Raw genomic sequence first — 25,856 nt, forward strand, 5'->3', positions numbered from 1 at the left:
TGCCTGATCGGCAGAGACTTTTTTTCTTTTAAATGCCTCTGACAATCCAAGCTGAGTTGCCTGATCGGCAGAGGCATTTAAAATAAAAAAAGCCTCTGCCGATCAGGCAACTCAGCTGGGATTGTCAGAGCCTTTTGAAAGCATTTTTTTACAACCTCTTCGCTGAAGATTTGACGGAAGAATTTATTATTAGCAAAGGAACAAGACAGGGTTGTCCCCATCCCCCTTATTATTTATTCTATCAATGGAGATTCTCAAACATCTAGCTCATGGTTGTCCCAAAGGTGCTTTTTTCAAAAGACAACTGGACCTTTTCAGTTTTTTTCCTTGAAACATTTCACTTCTCATTCAAGAAGCTTCCCCAGTTCAACACTTTTCTTATATGAAAAGCGAAACATTTTCAAACAAAAATCCAAGAAAGTCCAGTTGTCTTTTGGAAAAAGCACCTTTGGGATTTCACGGGATACTTTCTGAATTGGCTTATCTGTTCTTGTCATTTGTTGTGGGTGGATTTAATATGAAATCTGTGGTAAGCCATGGTCAGGGCCCAATTTTAGGTGGAAAGCACAATATAAATGATTTTCCAGGAAAAAAAAATGCCTTGGGGATTCCATTAGACTAATGATGACAAAAGAGCACTTATCCAAACAAGATATGTAATTAGAGTATAGATCCCATTTAATATCTACAAGTACAATGGATATAACTAAACTTGGACATCACTAATAGTATAAGTTCTATAAGTTTAGAGCTAAACCCTGTAGTATCCAATAGAGCAAGTCGTCAAATACTCACAGAACCATATCCTAAACCCCCCTTCTATAAATTTCTCCTGTGGTACACATATGTTTACTTAGTGACAGCTGCATTAATCAAGTTACCAGTGCAATCAAATAAATAATTCATTCACCACATTATTAAATGTAGATTTTTAAAGAACCTGGGAGCTTTATGTTTCTGTGGCGTTCTGATTGCTTGAATGGGCTAACTTTGTGAAGAAAGGAGAAAAGAACGGTAGCATTACATGGAATAGAATAGGTTAGACTGGAAGTAATCTCCAATTCAAAATTTAGAGCTACTACCTCACTGTTCTAACAGTTTTTAGTTGGAGACTAAATATGTTTGCATTAAGAGTGAATTTTCCCACCTTGCCAGACATACACTTCAAATCCAACATTATAAACTGTAGTAAATAGCTATTATTCTTGGAATAAACCATTTCTCTATGCTGATCAATCAACAGAACGTGAAGTCTTATTAAGTGCCCTCAAGGTTTGCCACCTGCATAACTTATACTGTAATATTTTATTTCAATCTGTTAATTATATACTCAATGATTTAAAAGGAGGAACTAATCAACCTCAAGTGTTTAATAATCGTCTATTTTCCTTCTCGGCAGGCTATTCTTCTGATTTCATTTAATATTTCCAACAAGTTTTTATTGCTCCTCCTGTTGGAGCAGATGGGTGAGGTTGCAGCCTTTTGGTAACAGCAAGCCTTCTCAGGCAACAATTTCTCCCACTTGGTCTCTTATTATGACTAGCGCTACATATTCATGAGATTGAAATGCACAGTAATAATAACATCACCAGTAACTTGAACTTGTCTTCACAACAAGAAGGTCCATCAAAAAAATGAGCCATCTGTAATTAATATTGATAGACTATCTTTTTTCTGTTTTCCACTTTCAATACTCTAAGTTAACTAAATGCTAGAAGGGCAATAGTTTTAAACTATGTTATATAAACATCACTTATTGAAATTTTTCAAAAGAGCCATCTGCTGGTAGGAATAAAACCAGTTTTCTCCAGACAGCAGTCATATCTGTACTATACTGTATTTAATTGAGAAAAAAATCCCATTGCATTCTATGTAATTTCTTTCTAAGTCAACATGCATGGACCGAACAATACTGGCCTAGTAATTAAGAGATAATTCATTATTGCATTAGGGAAATCAGTTTGAAGAAGCAATTTAGACTCTGGTTTATGGGAAGTCTTTGGTTAACCTCTTTATTTTAACCTCTCCCCCTACAAAATAACAAGAGAAGCACATGTCAAAGACTCCCTTCAGTAAGTCAGGTCAGTTCCACATAACTGTGCAGCTGTTCTTGGTTTACCCCTTCATCTTCCTTCTGTCTCTTCCTCTCTTTAAACCACATTTGAGTGCGGCTGTTAATGCGGCACCTAATGCATTATGTAAGAAGCACTGCACCAGCTTGCTTACCCAGTGCAGAGGCCCAATGCAGACCTTGGCGGCCAGGAGAGGGACGGTGGGATCCGCAGGACGTAGCTTTGCACATTCTCTGAGCACCGAGACAGCATGAGCAGACTGGACAAGGGAGGAAGGAGAAACAAGAGGGAAACGATAAGATGGTTAGACAATGCTCAATGCGATGCACAAAGATTATTTATGCCAAATGCTTCATCTTCCAGAGGACGTGTTTCTTGTTACCTGAATATTGAGACTTAGATTGGCTCTCAAAGCACATCTCTTGTTTTTGAAGTTTTCTTGCCTCCTGACTCCCACAGATCAGTGGGTGTTCAGATCAGGTATGGTTTTTGAAAAGCATGAAGCGAATATCTGCATCTATTCAGTGGTAACTCTGTATTATATTATTAGGTCTGTTTTACAGCAGGCCCCTAACAAAGGAAGAGCTTCAGTTGTATGGAAAAGCATTGGCAATAGGTAAGATTTCTGCAATATCGGTTTATGTACAAATGTAAATATAGGTAGTCCTCGATTTACAACAGTTCCCTTAGTGACCATTCGAAGTTACAACAGCACTGACTTATGACCGGTTTTCACACTTATGACCATTGCAGCATCCCCATGGTCACGTGATTTAGATTTGGATGCTTGACAACTGACTTACATTTATGGTGGTTGCAGTGTCCCGGGGTCATGTGATCACCTTTTGCAACCTTCTGTTAAGCAAAGTCAATAAGGAAACCAGATTCACTTAACAACCATGTTACTAATTTAATAACTGCAGTGATTCAGTTAACAAATGTGACAAGAAAAGTCATAAAATGGGGCCAAATTCACTTAACAAATTTCTCACTTAGCAACATAAATTTTGGGCTTAATTGTGATCGTAAATTGAGGACTTGCTCTATTGAGAGTGAAACAACAGATAGGTATCCTAACAAGTTATAACCCGGGGCTAAAAAATAAAGCGGTATTTGTGTCCTAGACTAGTGTTTCTCAGCCTCGGTAACTTCCCAGAATTCCTCATCCAACATGCTGCCTGGGGAATTCTGGGAGTTAAAGTCCACACATCTTGAAGTTGCCAAAGTTGAGAAACACTGTCCTGGACCCTCAAGACACTGTGATAAACACTCAAGAAAGAGAAACGTAATCTACAGCAGTGCCCACAATGTGTGGTTAATAAGTCAAGATGGTGACTATGATGATGAAGTCAAAGCTCCACCTGGGTTTTTTTTTTTATGTGAATTGTGATGAGAAGATAAGATAAGAAACAGTTTAAGGTTTAATTGCACCATCGCAGCATTGCAATATAAGCTTGTTTAATCATACCCTGAGGATATCCCAGTGGTCTACTTACACATCCTCCAAGAAATGTACAATATCTACACAACACATAAACACACCCACACAGCTCCCTTTTCAAGCTAGGTACAATAGTTCCTCTCTTGCTGGATGCAACACAAGTCTGCCAAATATATATTTTTTCTAAAGGAGGAAGTCCACTTTCATTTGTAGCCATTAATTTATAGTATTGATTTCTCAATACTAGAGATGAGAGGATGGAGTCATAAGTGAAAAGCAGCAAGTAAAGGAACCAGACAATCTTTAAAACTCTTGACAGTGAAGCACAAGAAAGATGTCACTGTGAACTTTATGGCAAAAGATTACTTGGCATAAAGGACCACATACGAAATAGTATCCTATCTTACCCAGTTCAAAAAAAAAAAAAAAGAGCAGACTCTTGGAGATTTATACTGTATATCAGTGAATATCAAAAATTTGTACTATGTACCAGTAAATGTCATAAACAAACCCCTTGGAGCTTATCAGTATGTCATAACAAACACTACTGATTCTAAACAAACAAAATTACTGCTATTATAATGCATGTTTATTTTTTTGTTAGCCACTCGGCTAAACAAGAAAATAAGGATTAAAAGCAGAAATACAACTATGTATGAAACAGATACAGGGGACCATGTCAAGGAATAAAATTAGCATTTAAAAAGCAATCTCCACAGAGGTTATGAATCACTCTTTCCCAGCTCCTGCCAGAAAAGCTAAAGTCATTAGGGTAAAGGCTGTATGGATTGAAGGAGGGCTGCTATTCCAAAGGATAGGGGCACTTACAAAAAATATATGTTTCTTGGATCCTACAAAACAGTATCACTTCATAGTTGGGATCTGGTCCATAGTAATCCTGCTGGATCTTACTGACTGCCCATAAACCACTAGAGAAAGGCAGTCCCATAGCTATTCAGATCCCCAGCCATACATTGCTTTATAGATGAATACTAGCACCTTGAACTACACTTGGAATGAAATGGTAACCATTGCAACTCATGAAGTAGAAGTATCGCATGGGTAAACTAAGATATGTCGAAAACTACTCATATTACTGCATTTTGGATGACGTGCAAACTGGTCTAGAATAGTACAGTACATTGCAATAATTCAAATAATGGCTGTCATGAGTAACCATGAGAAAGGCTTCCCAATGTATTTGTGCAAATGTCATCCTGGCCACATCTCCAGTTGCTCTTCAAACAAATGCTGAAAATCCAGAACTCTCACTGACAACAGGATTCTTTCTAGTCAGTCTTGCTAGTGTTGAGCCGAAGTCTGTTCCTCCCATCCAGACCAAAAGAGCCTCCAGGCACAGGGACAGGGCTTGACAGTTTCACCTCTTCAACCTGGTCCTGAGATATACAGTTGTGTATCATCTGCATATTGATGATACTTGAATAAGTGCTGTCAAATAGCCTTGTCTACCAATCTTACATACCGTAGATATTAAATAAAATTGGGGAGAATGTTAAGCAACAAGAAACCCACAAAGCAAGGGCCCTTGGGCTCAAGATCTCCTCTCCAGCACCAACTAAAACCAATCCTGATGGAAGAGAACCAGCATCCCCCAACTCCCAGAGTTACTCAAAAGGATAGCATGATCAATGGCATTAAAAGCTGCTAAGTTATCAAGTATGACGAGAGGAATCATACCACATCTACTTTGGCCCTAGCAAAGGTCAAGTATAATTAATGTTGCTTATTGTACTCAGGCCTCAATTCTAATTGAAAAGGACAGGTTGGAAACTGGTCAAAACATATCTAATACTGCTGGGTAAAGCAATGCCTTCTTGAAGTATTGTGCTGCTTCTAACAAGGCAAGGTAAACTACCTCCATTTTCACATGAGGGAAGAGTTTACCATCATGCAAACCCAAGTGCTACCTCCAGATGATGACCCTAACAATTTTGAGGAGTTTCTCAAAATTCACAAACTTTACAAGTAATCAAGCAAGACTCTACCGTGGCCAACTCAATAGGACCTATTCAGCTGAAGTCCAGCTTGGAGTAGCTCTTAGTGATTTTGTTCATTAGATCTGTAGGATATTCTTCACAGTGGTCCTTAAGATGTTTTTCCTCCTCTAAAAAGGTCCAGGCAATGCTGTGTTGTCTCTATACAGGAGAGGAATTAATAAATTATGTGCCATGTGGTTCTTCTTAGTCTTGAATAGGTTGAAATGTTTCATGTTATCCAGTTATGAATGCCATCTGCTTGCCTAGTCTGCTTTCCAAGCTTCAAGTTCAAACGTTCACAATTCACATCCCCAAGGAGAACAGCCCCTTATTTGTGTCCTAGAGTTTGTAAGCATCTGGAGAGTTGGTATCCGCAGATAAACAGACCAATAACTGCATTTAAATACCTGGTCATTTAATTTACTTAACATACTTAATGGTTCTCAAATGAGCACTGAGATTTACCTGGAATTTCTGACTAAATCCCTATAGTATATCTACTGTAAGCATAAACCAAAATGTTATATCTATATTATGTCAAAAGATTGCAAATGCTTGCAGATTTTAACTTTTTAAATTGGCTCGCAAGAATATTAAAGTATATAACTATAAATGGTACATTTACAGATACAAACATATCCAGGACAAACTACTGGAATGCATAGGTTTCCCTCTATAACACTGGACTTAGTCTTGTGGGTCTATCCCCCTTGGTTAGGTTAATGTGCTCTCCAAATTCTGCTTTGAGTATTTATAAATTCTGTTCTGATTTGCTGCCAGATGGTGGTGTCCTGATTTAGAATATGCCTTCTTAGAATATGATAAGCAAAGTTACTAGTTAAACCCGTAAGCATTGCTATCTTCCCACTTTCTTAATAGTCCCAGCAGTAGGAAACCATCTACCAATCCTGACATTACCCTGCATTATTAATAGTTTTCCGTCTTGCTTTTTTAAGGTCCACAAAAAAGCAAGATAGAAATAAAATTGAGTTGCTTGAGCTCTGGTGTTGGGGAAGGCTGGTGCGGTGTATTCCTTGGATAGCAAAGATGACTAACAAACATAACATCAGACATGTCCCTAGAAGACAAAATCACGAAACTGTGTCTCACTTACTTTGGCCCTATCATGAGGGGGAATTCACTGGAGAAAGCAATTATGTTTGGAAGAGTTAGCGGTAAAAGGGAACCAGGCCATGACGGTGGCTGTACACCAATAAAGCGGGCACCAGCCAAAGCACAGAAAAAGTCAAAGACGTAGTGCAAGATCAGAAGATGTGGAGAGTCCTGGCCCATAGAATCAGCCAGAGTCAGACTTGACTGAATGGATCACATCATCATGAATGGTTTTAACAAGAGGTTGAGACCACAGTATAGCCATCTTCAAAATGCTTACCTATCTTCAAAGCTGATTCCCCATGTTGGGACTAAATGGTAAAGCCATACCCCATCCCAGGAACTGGGTTTGCAGCTAAGGAATGGGTGGAAGCTGCACTGTGAAACAGGTGAAGCTGCTTCACAGTATCATTTTTTCCTACCACATGGATTAGCTGTCTCATGCTCAGAGGAAGCACTTGACAGCTGATGCATACGGTGGATGGGAGATGCCTGTTAAATCAGTCTTTACTGGACAACCCTCCAGTACATTATATACCAGCTTGTTTTGAAACCCTTTGCTGTGCATCTCTTTCAAAGCAGCCAGTGCATGTCCTGTCTGCTCACTCTCCAGAAAGGAAGAAAGTGTGGGGTTCAAGGCAGTCCCAGGTAACCAACTGACAGAGGATTCATCTTGCTCTCTCTGATATACCTGAGAGTACTGCCACCCAGCAACATGGGCAGGGAAGCTCAGCAGATTGCTCTTTCCCTTAAATTGCCACTGGTTAAGGGGAAAATGGGACACAGTGGCTCAGTGGCTAAGGTGCTGAGCTTGTCGATCGAAAGGTTGGCAGTTCAGCGGTTCGAATCCTGAGTGCCGCATAACGGGGTGAGCTCCTGTTACTTGTCCCAGCTTCTGCCAACCTAGCTGTTCGAAAGCACGTAAAAAATGCAAATAGAAAAATAGGGACCACCTTCGGTGGGAAGATAACAGCATTCTGTGCACCTTTGGCATTTAGTCATGCCAGCCACATGACCACAGAGACGTCTTGGGACAACGCTGGCTCTTCGGCTTTGAAACGGAGTTGAGCACCGTCCCCTAGAGTTGGGAAGGACTAGCACATATGTGCAAGGGGAACCTTTACCTTTAAGGGGAAAATATTACTTTAAACCCAAGATCAAGTTAAATCTGTCTCAATTGTGGGCTAAGAATAAAATGAAGGCATCATCAAAAACACACTGCAGAATAAAAGAGATTGCCAGGAAATGTTCATACTGTGCTTTATAAGTAGGAAAAGGTTCTATGTAGTGAGGAAATTGGCAAAATGTACCTATCCTTGGAACTATCACATATGTGATAATAGAGCGATAAGTGCCATGGAAAAAAAGGTAGGGTGAACGATACCATTCTGAAATCTAATTATTTCTTTCCTTTCCCACTTCCTCAGTTATTTAGTTCACATTATATCATAACCTGCTCCCCTTCCAAGTCTTCTAAATATTCAATTTGTTCAGCCTTCATTGGAGTGTTTTGAAAGCTCGCTCCATTCTTAAGATCTTTTTTTCTTTTTTCTTTTAGTGATGGGAGGAAGTCTGCAGTTTTAGAATTTGTTATCCTTCATCTTCATCTATTGTGTGAGAGGGAACCTATGTAAGCCATGACGTGCACTGCCTGAGCTTCGGGAATAAAGAAAATGTTTTTTAAACACAAAAATTTCTTTCTTTTATATTTAAATCAACTCGATGAAGCGATTTTTAATCGGCTTCTGTGATACTGAACTCCAACTGGAACGATTAGTATATGTACATGTGTGTTATATACTGCATGTGCATATGATCTTGTCTGATACTAGAATGAGTGAAAGACAATCATATACAGTATGAGTTATATATTAGAATAACAATAGAGTACACAGTATTGTGTAGGGTCTAAATAATCAGATAATTAAAATGTTTGTATTCCTCCGTCAGACTGTGGGTGGAAAGTACATTGTTTGCAAAGTTCACTGCAAGATAGTAATAATTAGACTTATTAGTGATTAGACTTTAAACCACAGAAGAATCTCAATACAATACAAGGGTTTTTTTTTTTTTATGTAGATAGGGCTTCCATACTAAGATCCCTTTGAACAATGCTGAGATGGATTTTATCAATTCATTTTTAAAATCAAACATACCTCTCAACTTTGGATTGCAATGCTTGCTTTTAATTTGTCACATCACACCTGAAATTCTTTCCTTCACAGCAGTTGAAAAAAGAAAAGTGACCTCACTTGTAACGAGGGTTTTGATGGTTGTTGTTTTTATTTTTTTAAAGGAAGAAGTCTGCTGGATCTGATAAAAAAATCTATGTCGGCCAATATTCCATAGTAGCTAACAATGATGATTCTATTAAGAAATAAGTAGGTCATGTGGGCAAGAGCCATTTCCGCTTCTAAAACTAGTATTCAGAGACATATTGCTTTCATTCTGAGGACATCAGGAGGTCATTGTTAATAGTAGCCACCATTTCAACATTCTGCCCCTAGAGGCATCCTCAAAATGTTCTTAGCTAGGAAATCTTGGAATTATAATCCAAGAAATTCAGAAAGATTTTAGATTAAGAAAGATGGGAATATATGTACATTGATTATACAAACCTCATTACAATATCATATTTTGGTTAATGTCAATATGGTTTTGGTACAGATTTGCCACTATATTTAGCTAATGGGAACAAACAACAAAATGACTAGCGAATCAATTTTAATGCTCTTTGTTAAACAACCACATACATACCCCTGAAAAATTTGCACCTTCTAATGTAAACCAGTCCTGATATTCCATATTCATTGTTCAACTCACAGGCTACAATCCAGGCACTGCAGCAATGGTTTTAGCTGGATCATAATGATTTTGCTGATTTTTTTTCAGGCAACTTTGGAAATTTCCATGTGCTGTGCAGGTTTAAAGAATAATCTCCCTCCCTATTATACATTCCCCTGCACTTCTTGCAAAAATATTGGGCCACATCTTCTGGTTAACTGACCTTTGTACGTCTGTTGATTTAAGATTTTGTTACAATCTTAACTTCTTTCCCTGCTTGTGCTATTTCAGGAGCTTTTTAAAACCTTTGCATCCTTCAGGGCTCCTGACTGCAATGCAAAGACAAATGTTTCTCCTTTTTTTTAAACCGGGTTACTTAGCAACCGCAGTAAGCTTTTGTAAGGGGAGTAACAGAAGGAGCATCCCAAATCAAACGCAACCCTTGCTGCTACAGCACAGGATTACACACACACACCTCTTTAATGGTGTAGAAAACTCTCGCAAGACTGTAAAAATCAAGATAGATAGTTTGTTATGCACTATGGTCACCTTTTTGAGCAATTTCATTTCTGCCACAGACATCAATATCATTGTTGTTCTTGATGATGACAATACTGTATATGTAGCTGATGCTTCCTGTGTATGTTAACTATGGCAAGAAATGAACTTGGGTGTACAGCACAGGTAGTACTCGACTTAACAACAGTTCATTTAGTGACCGTTAGAAATTACAATGGCACTGTTGCAGCATCCCCATGATCAGGTGATCAAAATTCAGATGCTTGGCAACTGATTCATATTTCTGATGGCTGTAAGATCCTTGGTTCATGTCATCACCTTTTGTGATCTTCTTACAAGCAGTCAATGGGGAAACCAGATTAATCTAACAACCATATTACTAATTTAACAAATGCAGTGATTCGCTTAACAACTGTGGCAAGAAAAGTTGTAAAATGGAGCAAAATTCACTTAACAACTGTCTTGCTTAGCAACATAAATTTTGGGCTCAATTGTGGTCGTAAATTGAGAACTACCTATATGGTCAGACCTGGATTTGAATAGAGGGAAGTAAATCCAACTTTCCCTGTTCAAGCCCTAAAGCTGTATATAGTCTAAATCAGGGGTCCCCAACCCCTGGTCCATAGACTGGCACTGGTGTGTAGCATGCCAGCAAGTGGGTGGCGCAAACAAGCGAAGCCCCATCCACGGGATGCAGGCAGCATGCAAAACCATGCCCCCTCCGGTCCTTGGGAAAACCTCTCTCCACAGAACCAGTGCCTGGTGCTCAAAAGACTGGGGGCCGCTGGTCTAGGTCTAAGCACGGGTGACAAAATTCAGGCCAAATTTATTTAATTACCAAATCTAATCTAATAGATGGGGAAGTTGTGGGTTCCCACAAGCGAATTACAACACTCAGCATCCCACTCACCTCACTTTCTAGAATAGGAGCTTGAAGTCAACAATATATGGAAAATCACAGATTATATTTCCTGCTGTAATGAAATGTTTGGGGTGTTATATATATATAATATATAATATTTTGTGATTTCTGGGGGCATGATGGCTGAGGTGTTTACACACTGGATTTGTTGACTAGAAGGTTGGCAATTCGAGATCAAGTACTGCCTGACAGAGTGAGCTTCCATTAGGTATCCCAGTTCCTGCCAACCTAGCAGTTCCAAAGCATGCAAATCCAAATAGATAAAAAGGTAGCACTTTGGTGAGAAGATAACAGCATTCTGAGCGCCTTCGTTGTATACTCAGCAGGCACATGACCATGAGAGCCTCTTCAGACAACACAACTCTTTGGCTGTGAACTGGAGATGAGCACCATCCCCTAAAGCAGGAGTCTCCAACCTTGGCCACTTCAAGACTTGTGGACTTCAACTCCCAGAATTCCCCAGCCAGCCTTGCTGTGGCCAAGGTTGGAGACCCCTGCTCTAGAGTCAAACACAACTAGCAGGGGGAAACGTTTATCTTTACTATTTTTTAACCTTTGTGATTTCCAGTCAGGCTTGGCTCCTGGTGACTGCCTGGAGAAGTCCCTGCAGTTTTCTTGGCGAGGCATTTTCAGAAGTGGTTTGCCCTTGCCTCCTTCCTAGGGCTGAGAGAGAGTGACTAGCCCAAGGTCACCCAGCTGGCTTTTTGCCTAAGACGGGACCAGAACTCACAGTCTCCCAGTTTCCAACCTGGTGCTTTAACCATTATACCAAACTTTCTTGTTACCGTATATATACTTTTCCTTTCCAGTGAATGTGGGTGTGCGTACATGCACACTTCTACCAACAGCTAAGGAACAGACATCATGAATCTGCTACAGTGTACTCTATCCATGAAAGCATATGTCATAACACATTTGTTAGTTTTTAAAGCTGTTTTTTCAAAAATTCTACCTCAGTCTTTGAATACCAACATGCTCTGTCAAACTATATTAAATTTCAGTGGAGCGCCTCAATTTTGTATAATACTGTATTTTTTTAATAAGGCCAGGAATTGAAAGTGAAATAAACAGAGGCAATAGATTTCAGAGAAACCCCATGGTACTTTTTCTGTGGAATATTCTTTGCCAAAATTGTAATAGCATGGCAAACATCAGCTAGGAACTGTTTGATGCTCTCACCCACGCAAAGCCTCCAAGTAAACAAGATATCGGCAAGAGCAGAGCATCTATTTGCAAATCCTCCTCTTCATGCTGCCCAGAAAATATTTCAGGAGTCAGTTAAATGAGGCTGTCTTCTTTGCTGTCTTATTAAGATATATTTACAAAGAAGCAGCAGGAGAACATACTGCAGATCATCAGACCCTATGTTATCAATTAGAGTGGATAATGCTAAACATCAATATAACACAAGACAAGGTCCATTTTATTCAGCACCTTTCCCACTGTAACCAGCTAGATGCTCCTTCAAAGGTCTAAAGTAGAACAGGTGAGTAAACCCACTATAACTCCCATATTGATATTAGAATATGGAACCAGTCTCCTTGAAGGTAATAATTATGTCATCATATTGCTACCAATAGCATTAACCTTGTGATGGAATGCAGTAAGGAAGATGGTGCACTTCAGAGAAGTAAAAGGCAACTTAGTCCAGATATTATGTGTGAGAAAAAGAGAGTGAAGACAGCCCTTCCTTAATAGTTCACAGAGTATTTTGTAGATAGTAAGACTCCTCAGTTTGGTAAGATTTTGCCTACAGATGTGAAACAATAAAGAACATAGCTGGGAGGAATCACCACGTGTTTTGGTTTTGGGTCTGACAATCCTCTATGAATTTGTCCCATCCCATTTTAAAGATAAACTGATGTTATCACTGCATCTATAAACTATGCTCTATGAGATTTTTTTTCATCTTTTGTCTGTGAATCTCCAACCATTCAGTTGTTCTAATGACCCTGGATTGTAATTAATATGATTAGAAAGAAGAAAAGCTGCTTGCTCATACTGTGCATTGTTTTATAAACATCTATCATATCAACTTTTACTCATTTTTATCGGAAATGAAACAGCACCAGATATGTAATTTCTCTGCTGCGATGTCCAAATTTAACATCCAGAAATCATGAAGGGAATTAGAATGAGATAGAATTAAAACATTACCAAATTGGTGGGGTTGATGTTTTTAGAGAACAGTGGACCAAATTAGAAATATTCAGGTCTGCTCTGCCTCCTCAATTTCACACCTCTCAGGAAGCTTTACCCTTCCTAAGATTTTGCTGCTTGTCAGTCATCCACAAAGCTGCAAATTACATGGGCTCTTCCTCCCCTGAAAAATGCCAGTTAGTTCTGCTGACCTGCCTTTCTTGTAGACCTCCCGCTTTTCCTTCTTGCTAGCACCTTGTCTTTTTACACAGAATCACTGGAATTTTTTTTAAAAAAAGGAGAAATCAGAAAGGACAAAAACCCTACAACAATAACTACTGGTTCCAATTTGTTGGAAATGAAATGTTATCTACTTCCCCACCTTGGCTACCTCCAGGTTATGTAATAGTGCAGCCGGTCTCTTCCTGAATTAGACAGAGGAAGAGAGATAGGATATGTAAGGAAGAGTCCCTGACAGAAGACCAGTGTCCTACTCAGTATAAGTGGGTATGGTATGTCCTTCCTTTTTAAGCTGATTTCCTTTGCTAGCAAAGAAGAAAAGAATATCCTTGACACTTTGTACAACTGAGAACACTGGAAGTTGAGTCACAGCAATCGGACTTCTTTTTTTGATTTCACCGCTTCAGAGAATGGAGCTACTTGGATAAGCAGTGAAAAGTCCCCCCCCCAAAAAAAAGAGATAAGTCCAGTTGCTGTGACTCAACTTCCAGATAACAATACCGCTGCTGTATTGCTGCTGACTGGGGGATTCTGAGAGTTGAAGTCCACCCATCTTCAAGCTACCAAGGTTGAGAAACACTGGCTTAAGGTATTATGGGTGGGCAAACACATGACCAACAATTTCTATTAAAAATACAGCTTATCATTATTCTTATCATTGCTATTATTATTCTAATAAGAACAGGAATAGCATCTATGAGTAGATAATCTTAAAAGGGTTATTTTAGAATTTTACTGTGTCACTATTATTGTTCTCACCAAAAGTGATTTTACTTTTCAAAGACCCACTGATAGATTCATAAAGAAAACAAATTTGAATCTTATTATTGATTTGCCTCATTATTTCATTTATATTTCTCAAATATGTTTGCATTTTGTGACTCAAAACATCTGACTGATTTCTCATTCAAATAAAATGAATATTATTTGGATCTTGCTGATACTGACTTTCTGGCTAGCCCTGGAATATTAATATGAAGAGATTTAACAAAACAGCTTTAGGGTTCCTTATAGGCATATATTGCATATATCAGTGATCATGATGGCTGGGATGATCGGAGTTGTAGCTTAGTGCATTTGGAAGATGCTAGTCAGAAATACTACAATTGGGACCAGTAACTTAGTCATTGAGCAAGTGGTCACTAAGTGAAGCCATGACTGTGCTTATGATCTTACTTCAGCTTTCCTTTGCTTTAAAAAGGAAAGCTGTGGAGGTTGTGGGTGTGAGGATTGGTTGTAAAGTTATTTTTTCATCACTGTCCTAACTGTGAATGGTTGCTAAATGAGGCAGTTAAGAAACTAAGTGTATGTGTACTCTAAGCAAGTGGCTAGCTGAAGCTGGGCCTGGAAGAAGGATGTAAGAGTCTCTATCTCTTTGACTTTTAATGCAGTATCTATTGAAAAATGAAGGGATATTATCTCCTGGAACGATAGGTAGGGTAAATCTAGGTGATCATCTAATCAACCTCAGTGGTCAACTTAGCAATGCTGGATATCATCTTTGATAGATGATGTCCACTTCTTTTTAAATATTTCCAGTAATGGATTGCTCACCATTCTCCATGCTAGCCTATCTCAGGTAAAAAACTGAAGGTCATGGTTAATTTGTGCATAAAGAGCAAGTGCTTAGCTCTGCCTCTAAGCTGTGCTTGTTGAACAGAATGGTAGAAAGTAAGGGAAACAGTACTTTCCATACTTCTCTAGGCTTTGTAAAATCCACTTGTAACAAGGCCACTTTCTTTTCCCATTTTTGTGCCTTCTATTGTGTCTTTTCTTTTTTTAAAAAAAAATAAAGATCACATTGAAGTTCTTAAGTTTTCTATTAGTTTAGTTGTTAAGTGTTCTTCTCTTTCTAGCTGTCTGATTTGTATTTATATCTAGAGATTCCAGTAGAATACAAAATATAATAGTTATACACATGCCCTGTAGACCCTAATATATAATACAGTGACAGTTCTTCTGCTGGAGATCAGAAAAGATCCCCAGCATATTTAGTAGTATCTTTAAAAAGAAAGATATGATTTTACCCACACATTTGCATTTGACTTATATACATGCCTCAAACTATTCTCTTTTGCAGTAAGCAATGTCATGTAAAGTGCAAAAGGAGACAAGAAATTATAGAAAAAATAAACTAAATAAATTAAAACATGAGATAAGAAAAAAATAGCTAAATCTAATTTGTTGCAATATTAATCACTGTAACTCTCAGTATCTTCCTATCCTTATCAATCATCCTTCTCTCCATGATGTCCACACATTATGTCTTATGATGCCTTTTGTTCTTTACATTTCTTCCCTCCCATAATTGGATCATAAATCCAATCATAAATACCATCCAATAATTTCCTATTTTCCCCTTCCTCTTGTAGTATTCATTCTTCCTTCATATATTTTTTTTTTGCTATTTGATCCTTATCCATTCTATCTAGCTCTGAAAGTGACCAAATACAGCATTCTTGATCTTATCACTTCTGGTTTTGCTATCCACACAAATATCTTAAGGGGACATTATTCCATACTCAGTATTGAACAATTAGTTTACTACATTACAAGCACTATTTAGTTCCATCTTATATTGTTCTTTTCTTATTCAGTGACCAACTTTCACCACCAGATTCATGCAGAACATTCCATAATTTAATTCTGTTCACTTACCTTACATTTTATCTAAATCAACAAATCAGCATAACATCAGATTTATACATGTCTCAATCAGTAGTGGGTTGCCCCCAGTTCGGACCAGTAGTAAAACTGGTAGGAGGCTCTGCCCACTGACCCGGACATCATCATAAGTGAGCTGTGCATTCGCAGAAGAGCATATGTGGGCGCGATGCGAACCAGTAGTAAAGGTAAGTAGAACCCACTCCTGGTCTCAATGCCTTGGTGAAGAACAAAATCTGGCTGGTGCATCCCCAAAATCTTGTCAGTAGCCCCTGGAAGGGTCACAAACGGAGACCACATGACCCCGGCATGCAGCAACTGTTGGTAATATATGGCAGTTGCCAAGCATTCAAATTTTGATCATATGATCATGGGGACATTGCAACAACCGTTAAGTGTGGGGAGCAGTTATAAGTCACTTTTTTCAGCACCGTCATAACTTTAAACAGTCATCACACAAATGATTGTAAGTCAAGGACTACTTACAGTCAAGGTAGTCCTCAATTTACAATCACAACTGAGATTGGAGTTTTCACCGCAAGTTAGTGCAGTCTTAAAGTGAGTCATCATATGACTGCATAAAATTTTATGTTCATGGTAAAACCCCCCCCCCTTTTTTTTTTTACCATGGACATTAATAGAATCTAGTTTCCTGAACTGACTTAGCTTGTTGGAAGCGGGAACCAGCTGCCAAGTGCCTAAATTCAATCATGTGACCATGGGAGTGGTGCAGCAATCATAATTTCAAGGATGAGTCATAAGTCACTCTTTCCAAGGATGTTTTTCCAAGGATGTTGTAATTTCCAACCATTGTTAAATGAGCGCTGGAAGTCAAGGACTATTTGTACCTATATGGAAAATAGAATATCTGCAGAACCTAAACTAGAAATTAAAATGATCTAAAAACACCGCTGGACACAAAAGTTGCTATGCATTAAAAACCTTCCTAGGAAACAGTCTGATCTATCTGTTGCCTAATGGAGAACTGTGCTAGTCCATGGACAGGTTTGGGCCACCAGAACACTCATCAGTATGAGACAATCATAGGATTCTCTCTTGGGGCAGATCAAGAGAACTAGGCGGCCATAGCCTCTTTATTTCTAAGATGGTACCCTCTTTCAACCTTTCTGCTGCTTAAAGGATTCCACTTTTCAGTGGCCCAATTCTACTGAAGATACTGTGAGCTCTTAGTTGGGTTTCTCCCTCCTCACTCCCAATGTATAAGACAATCAGTACATAGATATAATAATTATTAAGTTAGCTCACTTCTAAACAATATTCAGCTTGGTCTCATGTTCTGCCCAGCTCTCTACTCTACCCCACATAATCATCTGACCTGGAAGGAACAATCCATTCACATGATGACATGGCCAAGGAAAAATACCACAGACTAAGATCCAAAGCTCATGGGTCACCTGAAGCTTAATTTAGATATATGAATATACATAAAGCTTGTTAAAGACCAATTTTATGTTTCATTAATGAGCTGACCAGCAAGATGGATTTCTATTAAGAGTTGCCTTGCAACAAGATGGACAGCAAAAAAAAAATTAATAAATAAAGTTGTCATTTCAATAGCTTAATTTTTTAAATGCAATATTTTATTAAGTGTGAGATAAGCAGTATGGAATACTGAATCAAAACAATCTTGTTTAGCAATGAGCATAATCTATATAAAATAAGAGATTCTCTGCTTATACTTAAAAGAATAAATTTGTTTTCAAAATGTAAAGGTGTCTGGGGAAATAGAAGGACTCATCAAACTGTTTCTGTGATAATCACAGATTTATGAGTCCCATTTTCAGCACTACATATATGAAAGTAAACCTCAGATGTAAGATCTTGTTTTTAATAAAGTTTGGACTTGGCTGTGGTCCAGGGCAATTCAAAAAAGATATTTGGTTTTTAGTGGCTTCACCGGATAAGATTATCTTTGCTGATCATTCCTTTCCCCTAACCCTGAATCTCTGGCATCATGGTGCGTAGTAAAAATTGTAATTTTCACAGTTCTCCAAATTATATCTCTCTATAGTATATACTATAAAATATAGTATGACTCTCTTAATAACATTTTGGAAGTAGGATTGAAAGACTATCAGATAAAGGAAGATATTTTTTCCTGCCAGAGTCTTACATAGACCGATAGAATTCTAGAGTTGAAAGACATCACAAGGATAATCTAATTTAATGTGTCTCAACCTTAGCAATTTTAAGATATGTGAACTTAATTGCCATGGTTGAGAAACAATGAGCTACTACAAACCTCTTCAATGTGCAGGAAAACCAATTAAACTCTTCATGAGAGGTGGCCATCTAGTTGTTCTTAAAAATCTTTAGATATCAAGATGTCACAGCCTCCAGATTTAGACTTTTCCTTTGCCGTATAGTTCTTACTATTAAGAAGTTTTCTTTATATAGTCCTAATAATAATACACAAATATAATGTCACTTAATTCTAGAATATTTCACCAGTTTAGGAATCAGCCTGAAAAAGATCTAGATAGAAGAACATCTAAATCTACTGGTTGATCATTAGGTAATTTTCATACATTGGCAAGGCTTTTTGAGGCCTATTTCTTCAACCTGCCCTCTGGAATCAGCTGCCCCCAGAGATACGAAGAATCCAAGATCTCGGTGCCTTCCGCCATGCCCTTAAGACCTTTCTTTTTCAGCAAGCCGGGCTGGTTTAACACATTTTTAAATGTTTTTAAAAGGTTTGTTATTGTTCTTTTTTTTAACTGTGGGGCCAAACACATATATATCTTTTTAACTGTATTTTAATGTTTGTATTTATGTTTTTACTTTGGCTGTGAACCGCCCTGAGTCCTTTGGGAGAAGGGCGGTATATAAATCTGATAATAAATAAATAAATAAACAAACAAACAAACAAACAAACAACAAAAGCAGAACATTTTTCTCCATTTAAGTTTGGCTGCTGAAATTTCAAGGACATAAGAAAACGGAAGGTGGATTATGATGAAACTTTTGGTAGATTTTTTAATAAGAAAAAACTTGGATGCCTTGTGCTCTGGACTGAAGCAGATAGGTTTGGGTTCATCATATTTTTAAAAAATAATTATTTACCGTTTTCTTTACTTCACACATTTTCATATTATGTATAATATAAATGTATACTGTGGGTATTCTCTGAGTATGCAGAACCTGCTGCCTTACTTTTGGTTATCTCTATTAGACATTCAATGCATCTATATTCAAAAAGAATGATCATTGGTATAAATTATTACTATATTACATAGGAAAAATGTAATATAATATAATATATGCTTGTATGATTTTAGCACTAATATTTCAGATTGCATTTTGTTTTCAAGTTCAGATGGCTCAGTGGCTAAGACATTGAGTTTGTCGATCCGAAAGATCGGCGGTTCGAATCCCCAGTATAGGTCTCCTGCGTGTGCAGGGGATTGGACTAGATGACCTCCAAGGTCCCTTCCAACTCTGTTACTGTTACTTATCTATATAATAGTCTGTTTGCTTGTTTAAGTCTTACCTTGCCACAAGCTGTCATGGCCAGAGCCAACTGGTACCAGAGATGAAATTCACCAAATGCAAGCTTCATTGCTCGTTCTAAACACTGGGGACAAAAAATATAGATTATACTTTTTGTATAATTATATATATAGAGAGAGGGGGAGAGAGAGAAGGAGAGGGGGGGAAGGAGGGAGGGAGAGCCTGAAGGAGGAGAGAGACACATTCAGATAGTGCATTGTTCTGGGGTTTAAAAACAAAGCATGCATGAAGAAAGGGCTTTCTGAGATGGATTAAGTGCCCAAATGGGGTCCAAATAAAGTGTTTTCAGGGCCTACATTTATCCTTCATGCTATCTTTACAATACTTAGGATGCAAGTTTGTATAGCTTTCTTTAAAACTGGACCCTAGATATCTCTTCAACAAAATTAACATGCAAAAATATTTCCAATAGATATAACATATAATGCAGCATGGTAAATGTAAACACTTACAATATGATTTTTTTGGGGGGGGGCTTAATGTTTATAAAATATTACAAATTTAGCAAATATATAAAACCTCGGGACCCTTCAGAATCGGTTTAATGTCAAGATTCCAAGAAATAGTCCCATAGCAAGCAAAACTCCGAGGCAGATGAATCCCTCAAAGAATAGCTTTATTGGAGATACCATATTGGCACAAATCTGGGGAAAACCGACTTTGAAGGTTCCCACGGTTTTCACCTAATTAAAAGAGAAAGTTTTCCTTCAACTCCAAACAATAAGTCACATGGTCCAATCAAAACACTCTCTGGTTGCCTGTGACCTCACTCCTCCTTCCACGGTCCAGGTGTGAGAATGTCCTTGGTTCCCAAGAGAAAGTATTTTACTTTGGTTACAAATCCCAGGTATCTCTAATTCTTCCTCCCTATCCCTCAGCTCCAGTGTGGCAACATTGAAGCTCCAAGATGGCTCCGGTCAGGTCAGCTTCAGGGTTGACAGAGGGACCCAAAATATATTTCACCTGGTATACCAATTGCATCCTCTCTTGGACCAGGAAACCCTTTAGATAGTCACTCATAGCCTAATCATCTCATACAGGTTGACTATTTCAATGAGCTCTACATCAGTTTTACCCTGAAAGACAACTCAGAAGCTCCAACTTCGCCTGATTGTGATAATTCTGGTCTGCAAGTTGTATTGGTTGCTAGCTTGCTTCTGCCCAGCCAATATGAGCTGACAGGATTGGCATGCTCCAGGTTCCTTCAATCAAACAAAGTAATCTATCAGGACCCAGGAAGCATATCTCTACTTTGTCATGGCAGCTGCCTTCTGGAGTGCTGTTGCCTCTGAGAAGGATGGCTCTCACCCTGATAATGTTCTGGGGAGTCTTAAAGACCTGGCTGTTCAGTCAGGCCTTGGAGTGAAGTGGCTGGAACCCCCTGGTGGTGGTATATTTTCTGTGGGGTTTGCTGGATTCATTATCTCATTCCTTTCCTACTTTTCTGGTTCATCTGTTGTATGGTTTTGTTTTTATTATTTTTGCTTTATATTTTGCTTATTCTAGTGTGAGCCACTCTGCGGTTGGGCGGCACCAAATAAACAAATAAATACCTCAGAAAGCATGACATACTGTCCTCTTCTGCCCAGAGTGATACTCAGGAGATCATAAACTGCTGATGTACTCTGGAGACTGATGGCTCGGTCATCTTTCTGATCAGGAGCCCGGCTGATTACTGCATCCTGGTTTGCCTGGGAATGAATTCAAACATTTTAAAAGAAGACCAAAAGTATCTTAGAAAGGTTTTCAGCTCTTTTTATGGGCCCAAGAAAACATTGCAGCAACTGATATTTTCAAGACTATTGAAAGATTACAAAGAGAAAGCCCAGAAACAGTACAGTATTGTCTTATATTGAAAAAAAATGTGAACCGATAATAATAGTCATAAAAGTCTTTTTGCAATGTCTGCTGTTCTCTGAACTGACATTCAAATATAATTATCCTGCAATTTAATCCTATTATTTCTTACTTATCTTTGCCCATCATTTTAGTCTATGCAACACTTAATGTTCCCAGTCTATGAGTCTTAGGGTTGTTTTACACTACAACAGTCCTTTTCAAATTCACACTTGGTTTTATTTCAGAAATAAATATAAACATAATATGTCTGACTGGTTATGTATATATTCTTTAAAATCCCTCAATCACAAAGAGGTCCAAAAATAGCAATTATGTTTGAGCAAACGAAAAAGAAAAACTTTGCTGGATTAAATTCAGGGCCTAGTTGAATTCAACTTGGGATAGTGCGGCCGCCGAAGCCTTGGACCGCATTGTGCCTTTGCGGCCTCTGACCCGATGCCAATCTCAGTTAGCACCTTGATTCTCCGAGGAGCTGAGAGAGATGAAGCGTCGGAAAAGACGCCTAGAGAGCATTTGGAGGACTAGTCAATCCGTTTCTGACCGAACACTGGTGAGGGCGTATATCAAGACCTACCTAGTGGCAATAAAAGCGGCAAAATCTAACTATTTTTCCGCTCTTATTGCATCTGCAGAGAATCGCCCAGCCGCTCTGTTTAGGGTGACCCACTCCCTTCTTCGGGGGGAAGTGCGGGAAGATCCCTTGCAGGGTCAAGCTGAGGATTTTGTACAATTCCTGCATGATAAAGTCGCTCAGATTCGGGAAGGCCTGGACTCCAACTGGGTGAGTCCAGGGGAGGAGACCAGGGCAGGTCTTCAGAATGTTATCTGGGAAGGGTTTGATCCTGTGACTCCTGAGGATGTGGACAGGATTCTGGGCAGGATTAGTGCTGCCACATGTTTGTTGGACCCGTGTCCCTCCTGGTTGGTACTGGCCTCCCAGGAGATTTCACGAGGCTGGCTCCAGGGAATTATAAATGCTTCTTTGAGTGAGCGTGCCTTTCCCACCGCTTTGGAAGAGGCGGTGGTGAGGCCCCTCCTCAAGAAGCCATCCCTGGACCCGGCTATCTTATCTAATTATCGTCCGGTCTCCAACCTTCGCTTTGTGGCAAAGGTTGTTGAGTGTGGTGGCACAACAACTTCCCCAATACCTGGATAAAGCTACTTATTTGGACCCGTACCAGTCAGGCTTCAGGCAGGGGTACAGCACGGAAACGGCATTGGTCGCGTTGGTGGATGATCTCTGGAGGGCTCGGGATAGGGGTTGCTCCTCTGTCCTGGTCCTATTAGATCTCTCAGCGGTTTTTGATACCATCGACCATGGTATCATGCTGCAGCAGTTGAGGGGGTTGGGAATAGGAGGCACCGTGCTACGGTGGTTCTCCTCCTTCCTCTCCGACCGCTCGCAGTTTGTGTTGACAGGGGGGCAGAGGTCGACCTCGAGACACCTCGATTGGGGGGTGCCGCAAGGGTCGGTTCTCTCGCCCCTTCTGTTCAACATTTATGTGAAGCCGCTGGGTGAGATCATCCGTGGTTTTGGGGTGAGAGTCCATCAGTATGCTGATGACACTCAGCTGTACATCTCCACCCCAGACCACCCCAACGATGCTCTTGATGTGATGTCCCGCTGCCTGGAGGCCGTGCGGGTCTGGATGGGGAGAAATAGGCTCAAACTCAACCCTTCCAAGACCGAGTGGCTGTGGCTTCCGACGCCCCGATATAGTTAGCTGGCGCCATCACAGACTATTGGGGGTGAATCTCTCCCCCCCACAGAGAGGGCTCGCAATCTGGGCATCCTCCTGGATGCACAGCTGTCTTTAGAAGAGCATATGATGGCCGTGGCCAGAGGGGCTTTTTATCAGGTTCCCCTGATCCGCCAGTTGCAACCCTTTCTGGATCGGGACGCCTTGTGCATGGTCACTCATGCCCTTGTCACCTCCCGGCTGGACTACTGTAATGCTCTTTACATGGGGCTCCTCTTGAAGAGTACTCGGAGGCTCCAACTGGTCCAGAATGTGGCCGTGCGGGTGGTTATGGGCGCGACCCGTTACGCCCATGTAACACTTCTCCTGTGCGAGCTGCACTGGCTCCCAGTGGTCTTCCGGGTGCGATTCAAGGTATTGGTTACCACCTTTAAAGCGCTCCATGGCTTACGGCCGAGGTACCTCCGAGACCGACTTCTGCCACCAGTAGCCTCCCACCGGCCAGTTCGCTCCCACAGAGAGGGGCTCCTCAGGATGCCATCAGCCAAGTTATGTCGGCTGGTGACACCCAGGGGGAGAGCCTTTTCTGTGGGTGCTCCTGCCCTTTGGAACGAACTGCCCCTGGAAATAGGTAAGATTTCTGATCTCCGTGTATTTCGCTCTGCTCTTAAAACCCTACTGTTCCGCCAGGCTGGGCTATCTTTGTGAATGATTTTAAATTGGGTGTTTTAATTAGGTTTTAATTCTGAGCCAAAATTATTTATTACTTTGAATTGGTTTTTAAATTGATGTATATATATTATGTTTTAATTGGCTGTACACCGCCCCGAGTCCTTCGGGAGGAGGGCGGTATAGAAATTAAATAAATAAATAAACTTTTTGTTTCCAACAGCAGCCTCTGGGAAGCCCACATACAAAATGGAGTATAACAACCTTCTCTCACTGCTATTCCTCAGCAACTGATATTCAGAAGCATCAGCCACTGAATATAATTTTAACATGCGGTGCAGAATTTAAGACTCCTGAGCCAAAGGCAGATATCAGGCCCACCTCCTTCAGATGTTGCTGTGTTCAAATGGAAAACAACTATACCTGTGTCTAAATCTATATTGTCCCTGGATGGACATATCTGTCCCCCATGTGAATAATTACTTGGGATTTGTTTTCAATACGGGGCTGATGGGTCTGTTTAATTTCTGTTCATGGTTTTATTATTACTGAAAGATGGCTGTAACCACTGTGGCAGTGAAATTTATGTGGATGGGTTGGTCATTTCTGCCAGCTCAGAGATATTTTGGAGGTCACTTAGCTCAGCAAGAGCCAAGAAAATTAAAAGTGAAAAGCTTATGTCTGGCTGTTTACTAATTTTACATCCAGAAAATTGACCAAAGTCTTGGTTTATTTTCATCCACTATCTTATAGAGTTTTATGTTTGCATAATTGTTAGTACTACACCATCTGCACAGCATGACATCTTATATCCTCTTCCTGAATTTCATTATTTAACATTTCAGCAAAAAAAAAAACCCAAGTGAAGAAATAAAATTGATTGAGAGATAATGTATTACTAATTTCTAACATAATTCTGGTAGATAGAGCTAACCGTCTGATAGGTAGGTTGGTTTTTATACGATAAGGAAACCATTCACCACCAAAAACCAGATTTGAAATTTTAGGGGACAAATGAGTGGGAGGAATTTCAGTGGGATTTTTTGGTTTGTTTTGCTTTTTTGTGATTTTAACTATGATCTAACTATTTAGTTCTTACGGTATAATTTTTACTTCTGCCCATCCCAATGTGACAGGAAACTGACCATCGATGTTCAGCTTCCAGAACCACAAATAAAACTGAAGGACCTTGTGTGACAAAGACATATGTAACTTATTTGATGAAGGATAAGAAACGAAAGTTGCTTTGGAAATTATTCTTTTGTGTATCATAATCAACAGTACTTCTTTATCCCAGAGTAAAAGAAAATTTAAAAGACACACACTGAGATACAGTATGTTGAGATATATAGATGTGCATAATAATCAACAGAGTTAATTAACATCTTTCCATTTTGTATACTGTACTATTTAAAAGTTTCTGCATCAGTTACACTGCTGTACCATTGATTTGTGAAAAATAGCTGCACTGAACAAACCCCCACATGTTCTGAAAACTGGTAATCAGCCTCACATCAGAGTCAGCTATTTTGAGCATTTGTCAGTGAGCCAAACTAGGAATGTGGAAGCAATGCCTTAGCATAGAATGCCTTAGCACACAGAATGCCTTTAAAATATTTGCTTGAATGAGCAAATTACCATAATTTTGGGGATTACCAAAAATAAAAGATACATGTAACTCCATCTAAAGACTTGGTGAATTATGGGCCAGACTGGGCATTGTGCAAAGGGAACACAACTAGAATTCATATCCCAGGAATCTGTCCAAAATACCAGAGTGAAATCCAGAAATCCACAAAAAGATCCAGCAGACAAAAAAAAAAAAAGAAAACAACAAATGGAGCATATTGTAATTCCATATGTTGCAGGAATATTTGAAAATCTCAGGAGCATTTTCAGTATACAGGCACACTTTAAACTTAATTATACATTAAGTCAGAAGCTTGTCCACCCCAAGGGCAAAACACCAGACACAAACTGAGCAATGTGGTATATGCAGTGCAATGCAGCAAGACATGTGCAGACCTGTACATTGGGGAAACAAAACAACCACTTCACAAACTCATGGCACAACACAAGAGAACAAAATCATCAGGACAAGATTTAGCAGTCCATCCGCATTTGAAAGACAAAAGTCACTCTTTTGAAGACATTCTGGACAGAGAGTACCACTGATTAGAAAGAGGGGTCAAAGAAGCCATCTAT

At 39.4% G+C, this 25,856-nt stretch overlaps 1 protein-coding gene across 1 annotated transcript in view; it reads right to left on the minus strand.

The window, feature by feature from the left end:
• TTC7A (tetratricopeptide repeat domain 7A) overlaps nucleotides 1-25,856 on the minus strand; it is a 177,769-nt gene that overhangs the window by 117,303 nt on the left and 34,610 nt on the right. Inside the window, exons 9-11 of the mRNA XM_070932340.1 lie at nucleotides 20,976-21,113; nucleotides 19,403-19,486; nucleotides 2,227-2,331 (exon numbers count right to left, since the gene is read on the minus strand). Coding sequence (XP_070788441.1) covers nucleotides 2,227-2,331; nucleotides 19,403-19,486; nucleotides 20,976-21,113 — 327 coding nt within the window. The remainder of the gene's footprint in view (nucleotides 1-2,226; nucleotides 2,332-19,402; nucleotides 19,487-20,975; nucleotides 21,114-25,856) is intronic.

This window comes from Pituophis catenifer, unplaced genomic scaffold (assembly GCF_029215685.1).
Source record: "Pituophis catenifer annectens isolate HBS135680 unplaced genomic scaffold, rPitCat1.0.hap2 SCAF_1, whole genome shotgun sequence".
Lineage (NCBI taxonomy): Eukaryota > Metazoa > Chordata > Lepidosauria > Squamata > Colubridae > Pituophis > Pituophis catenifer.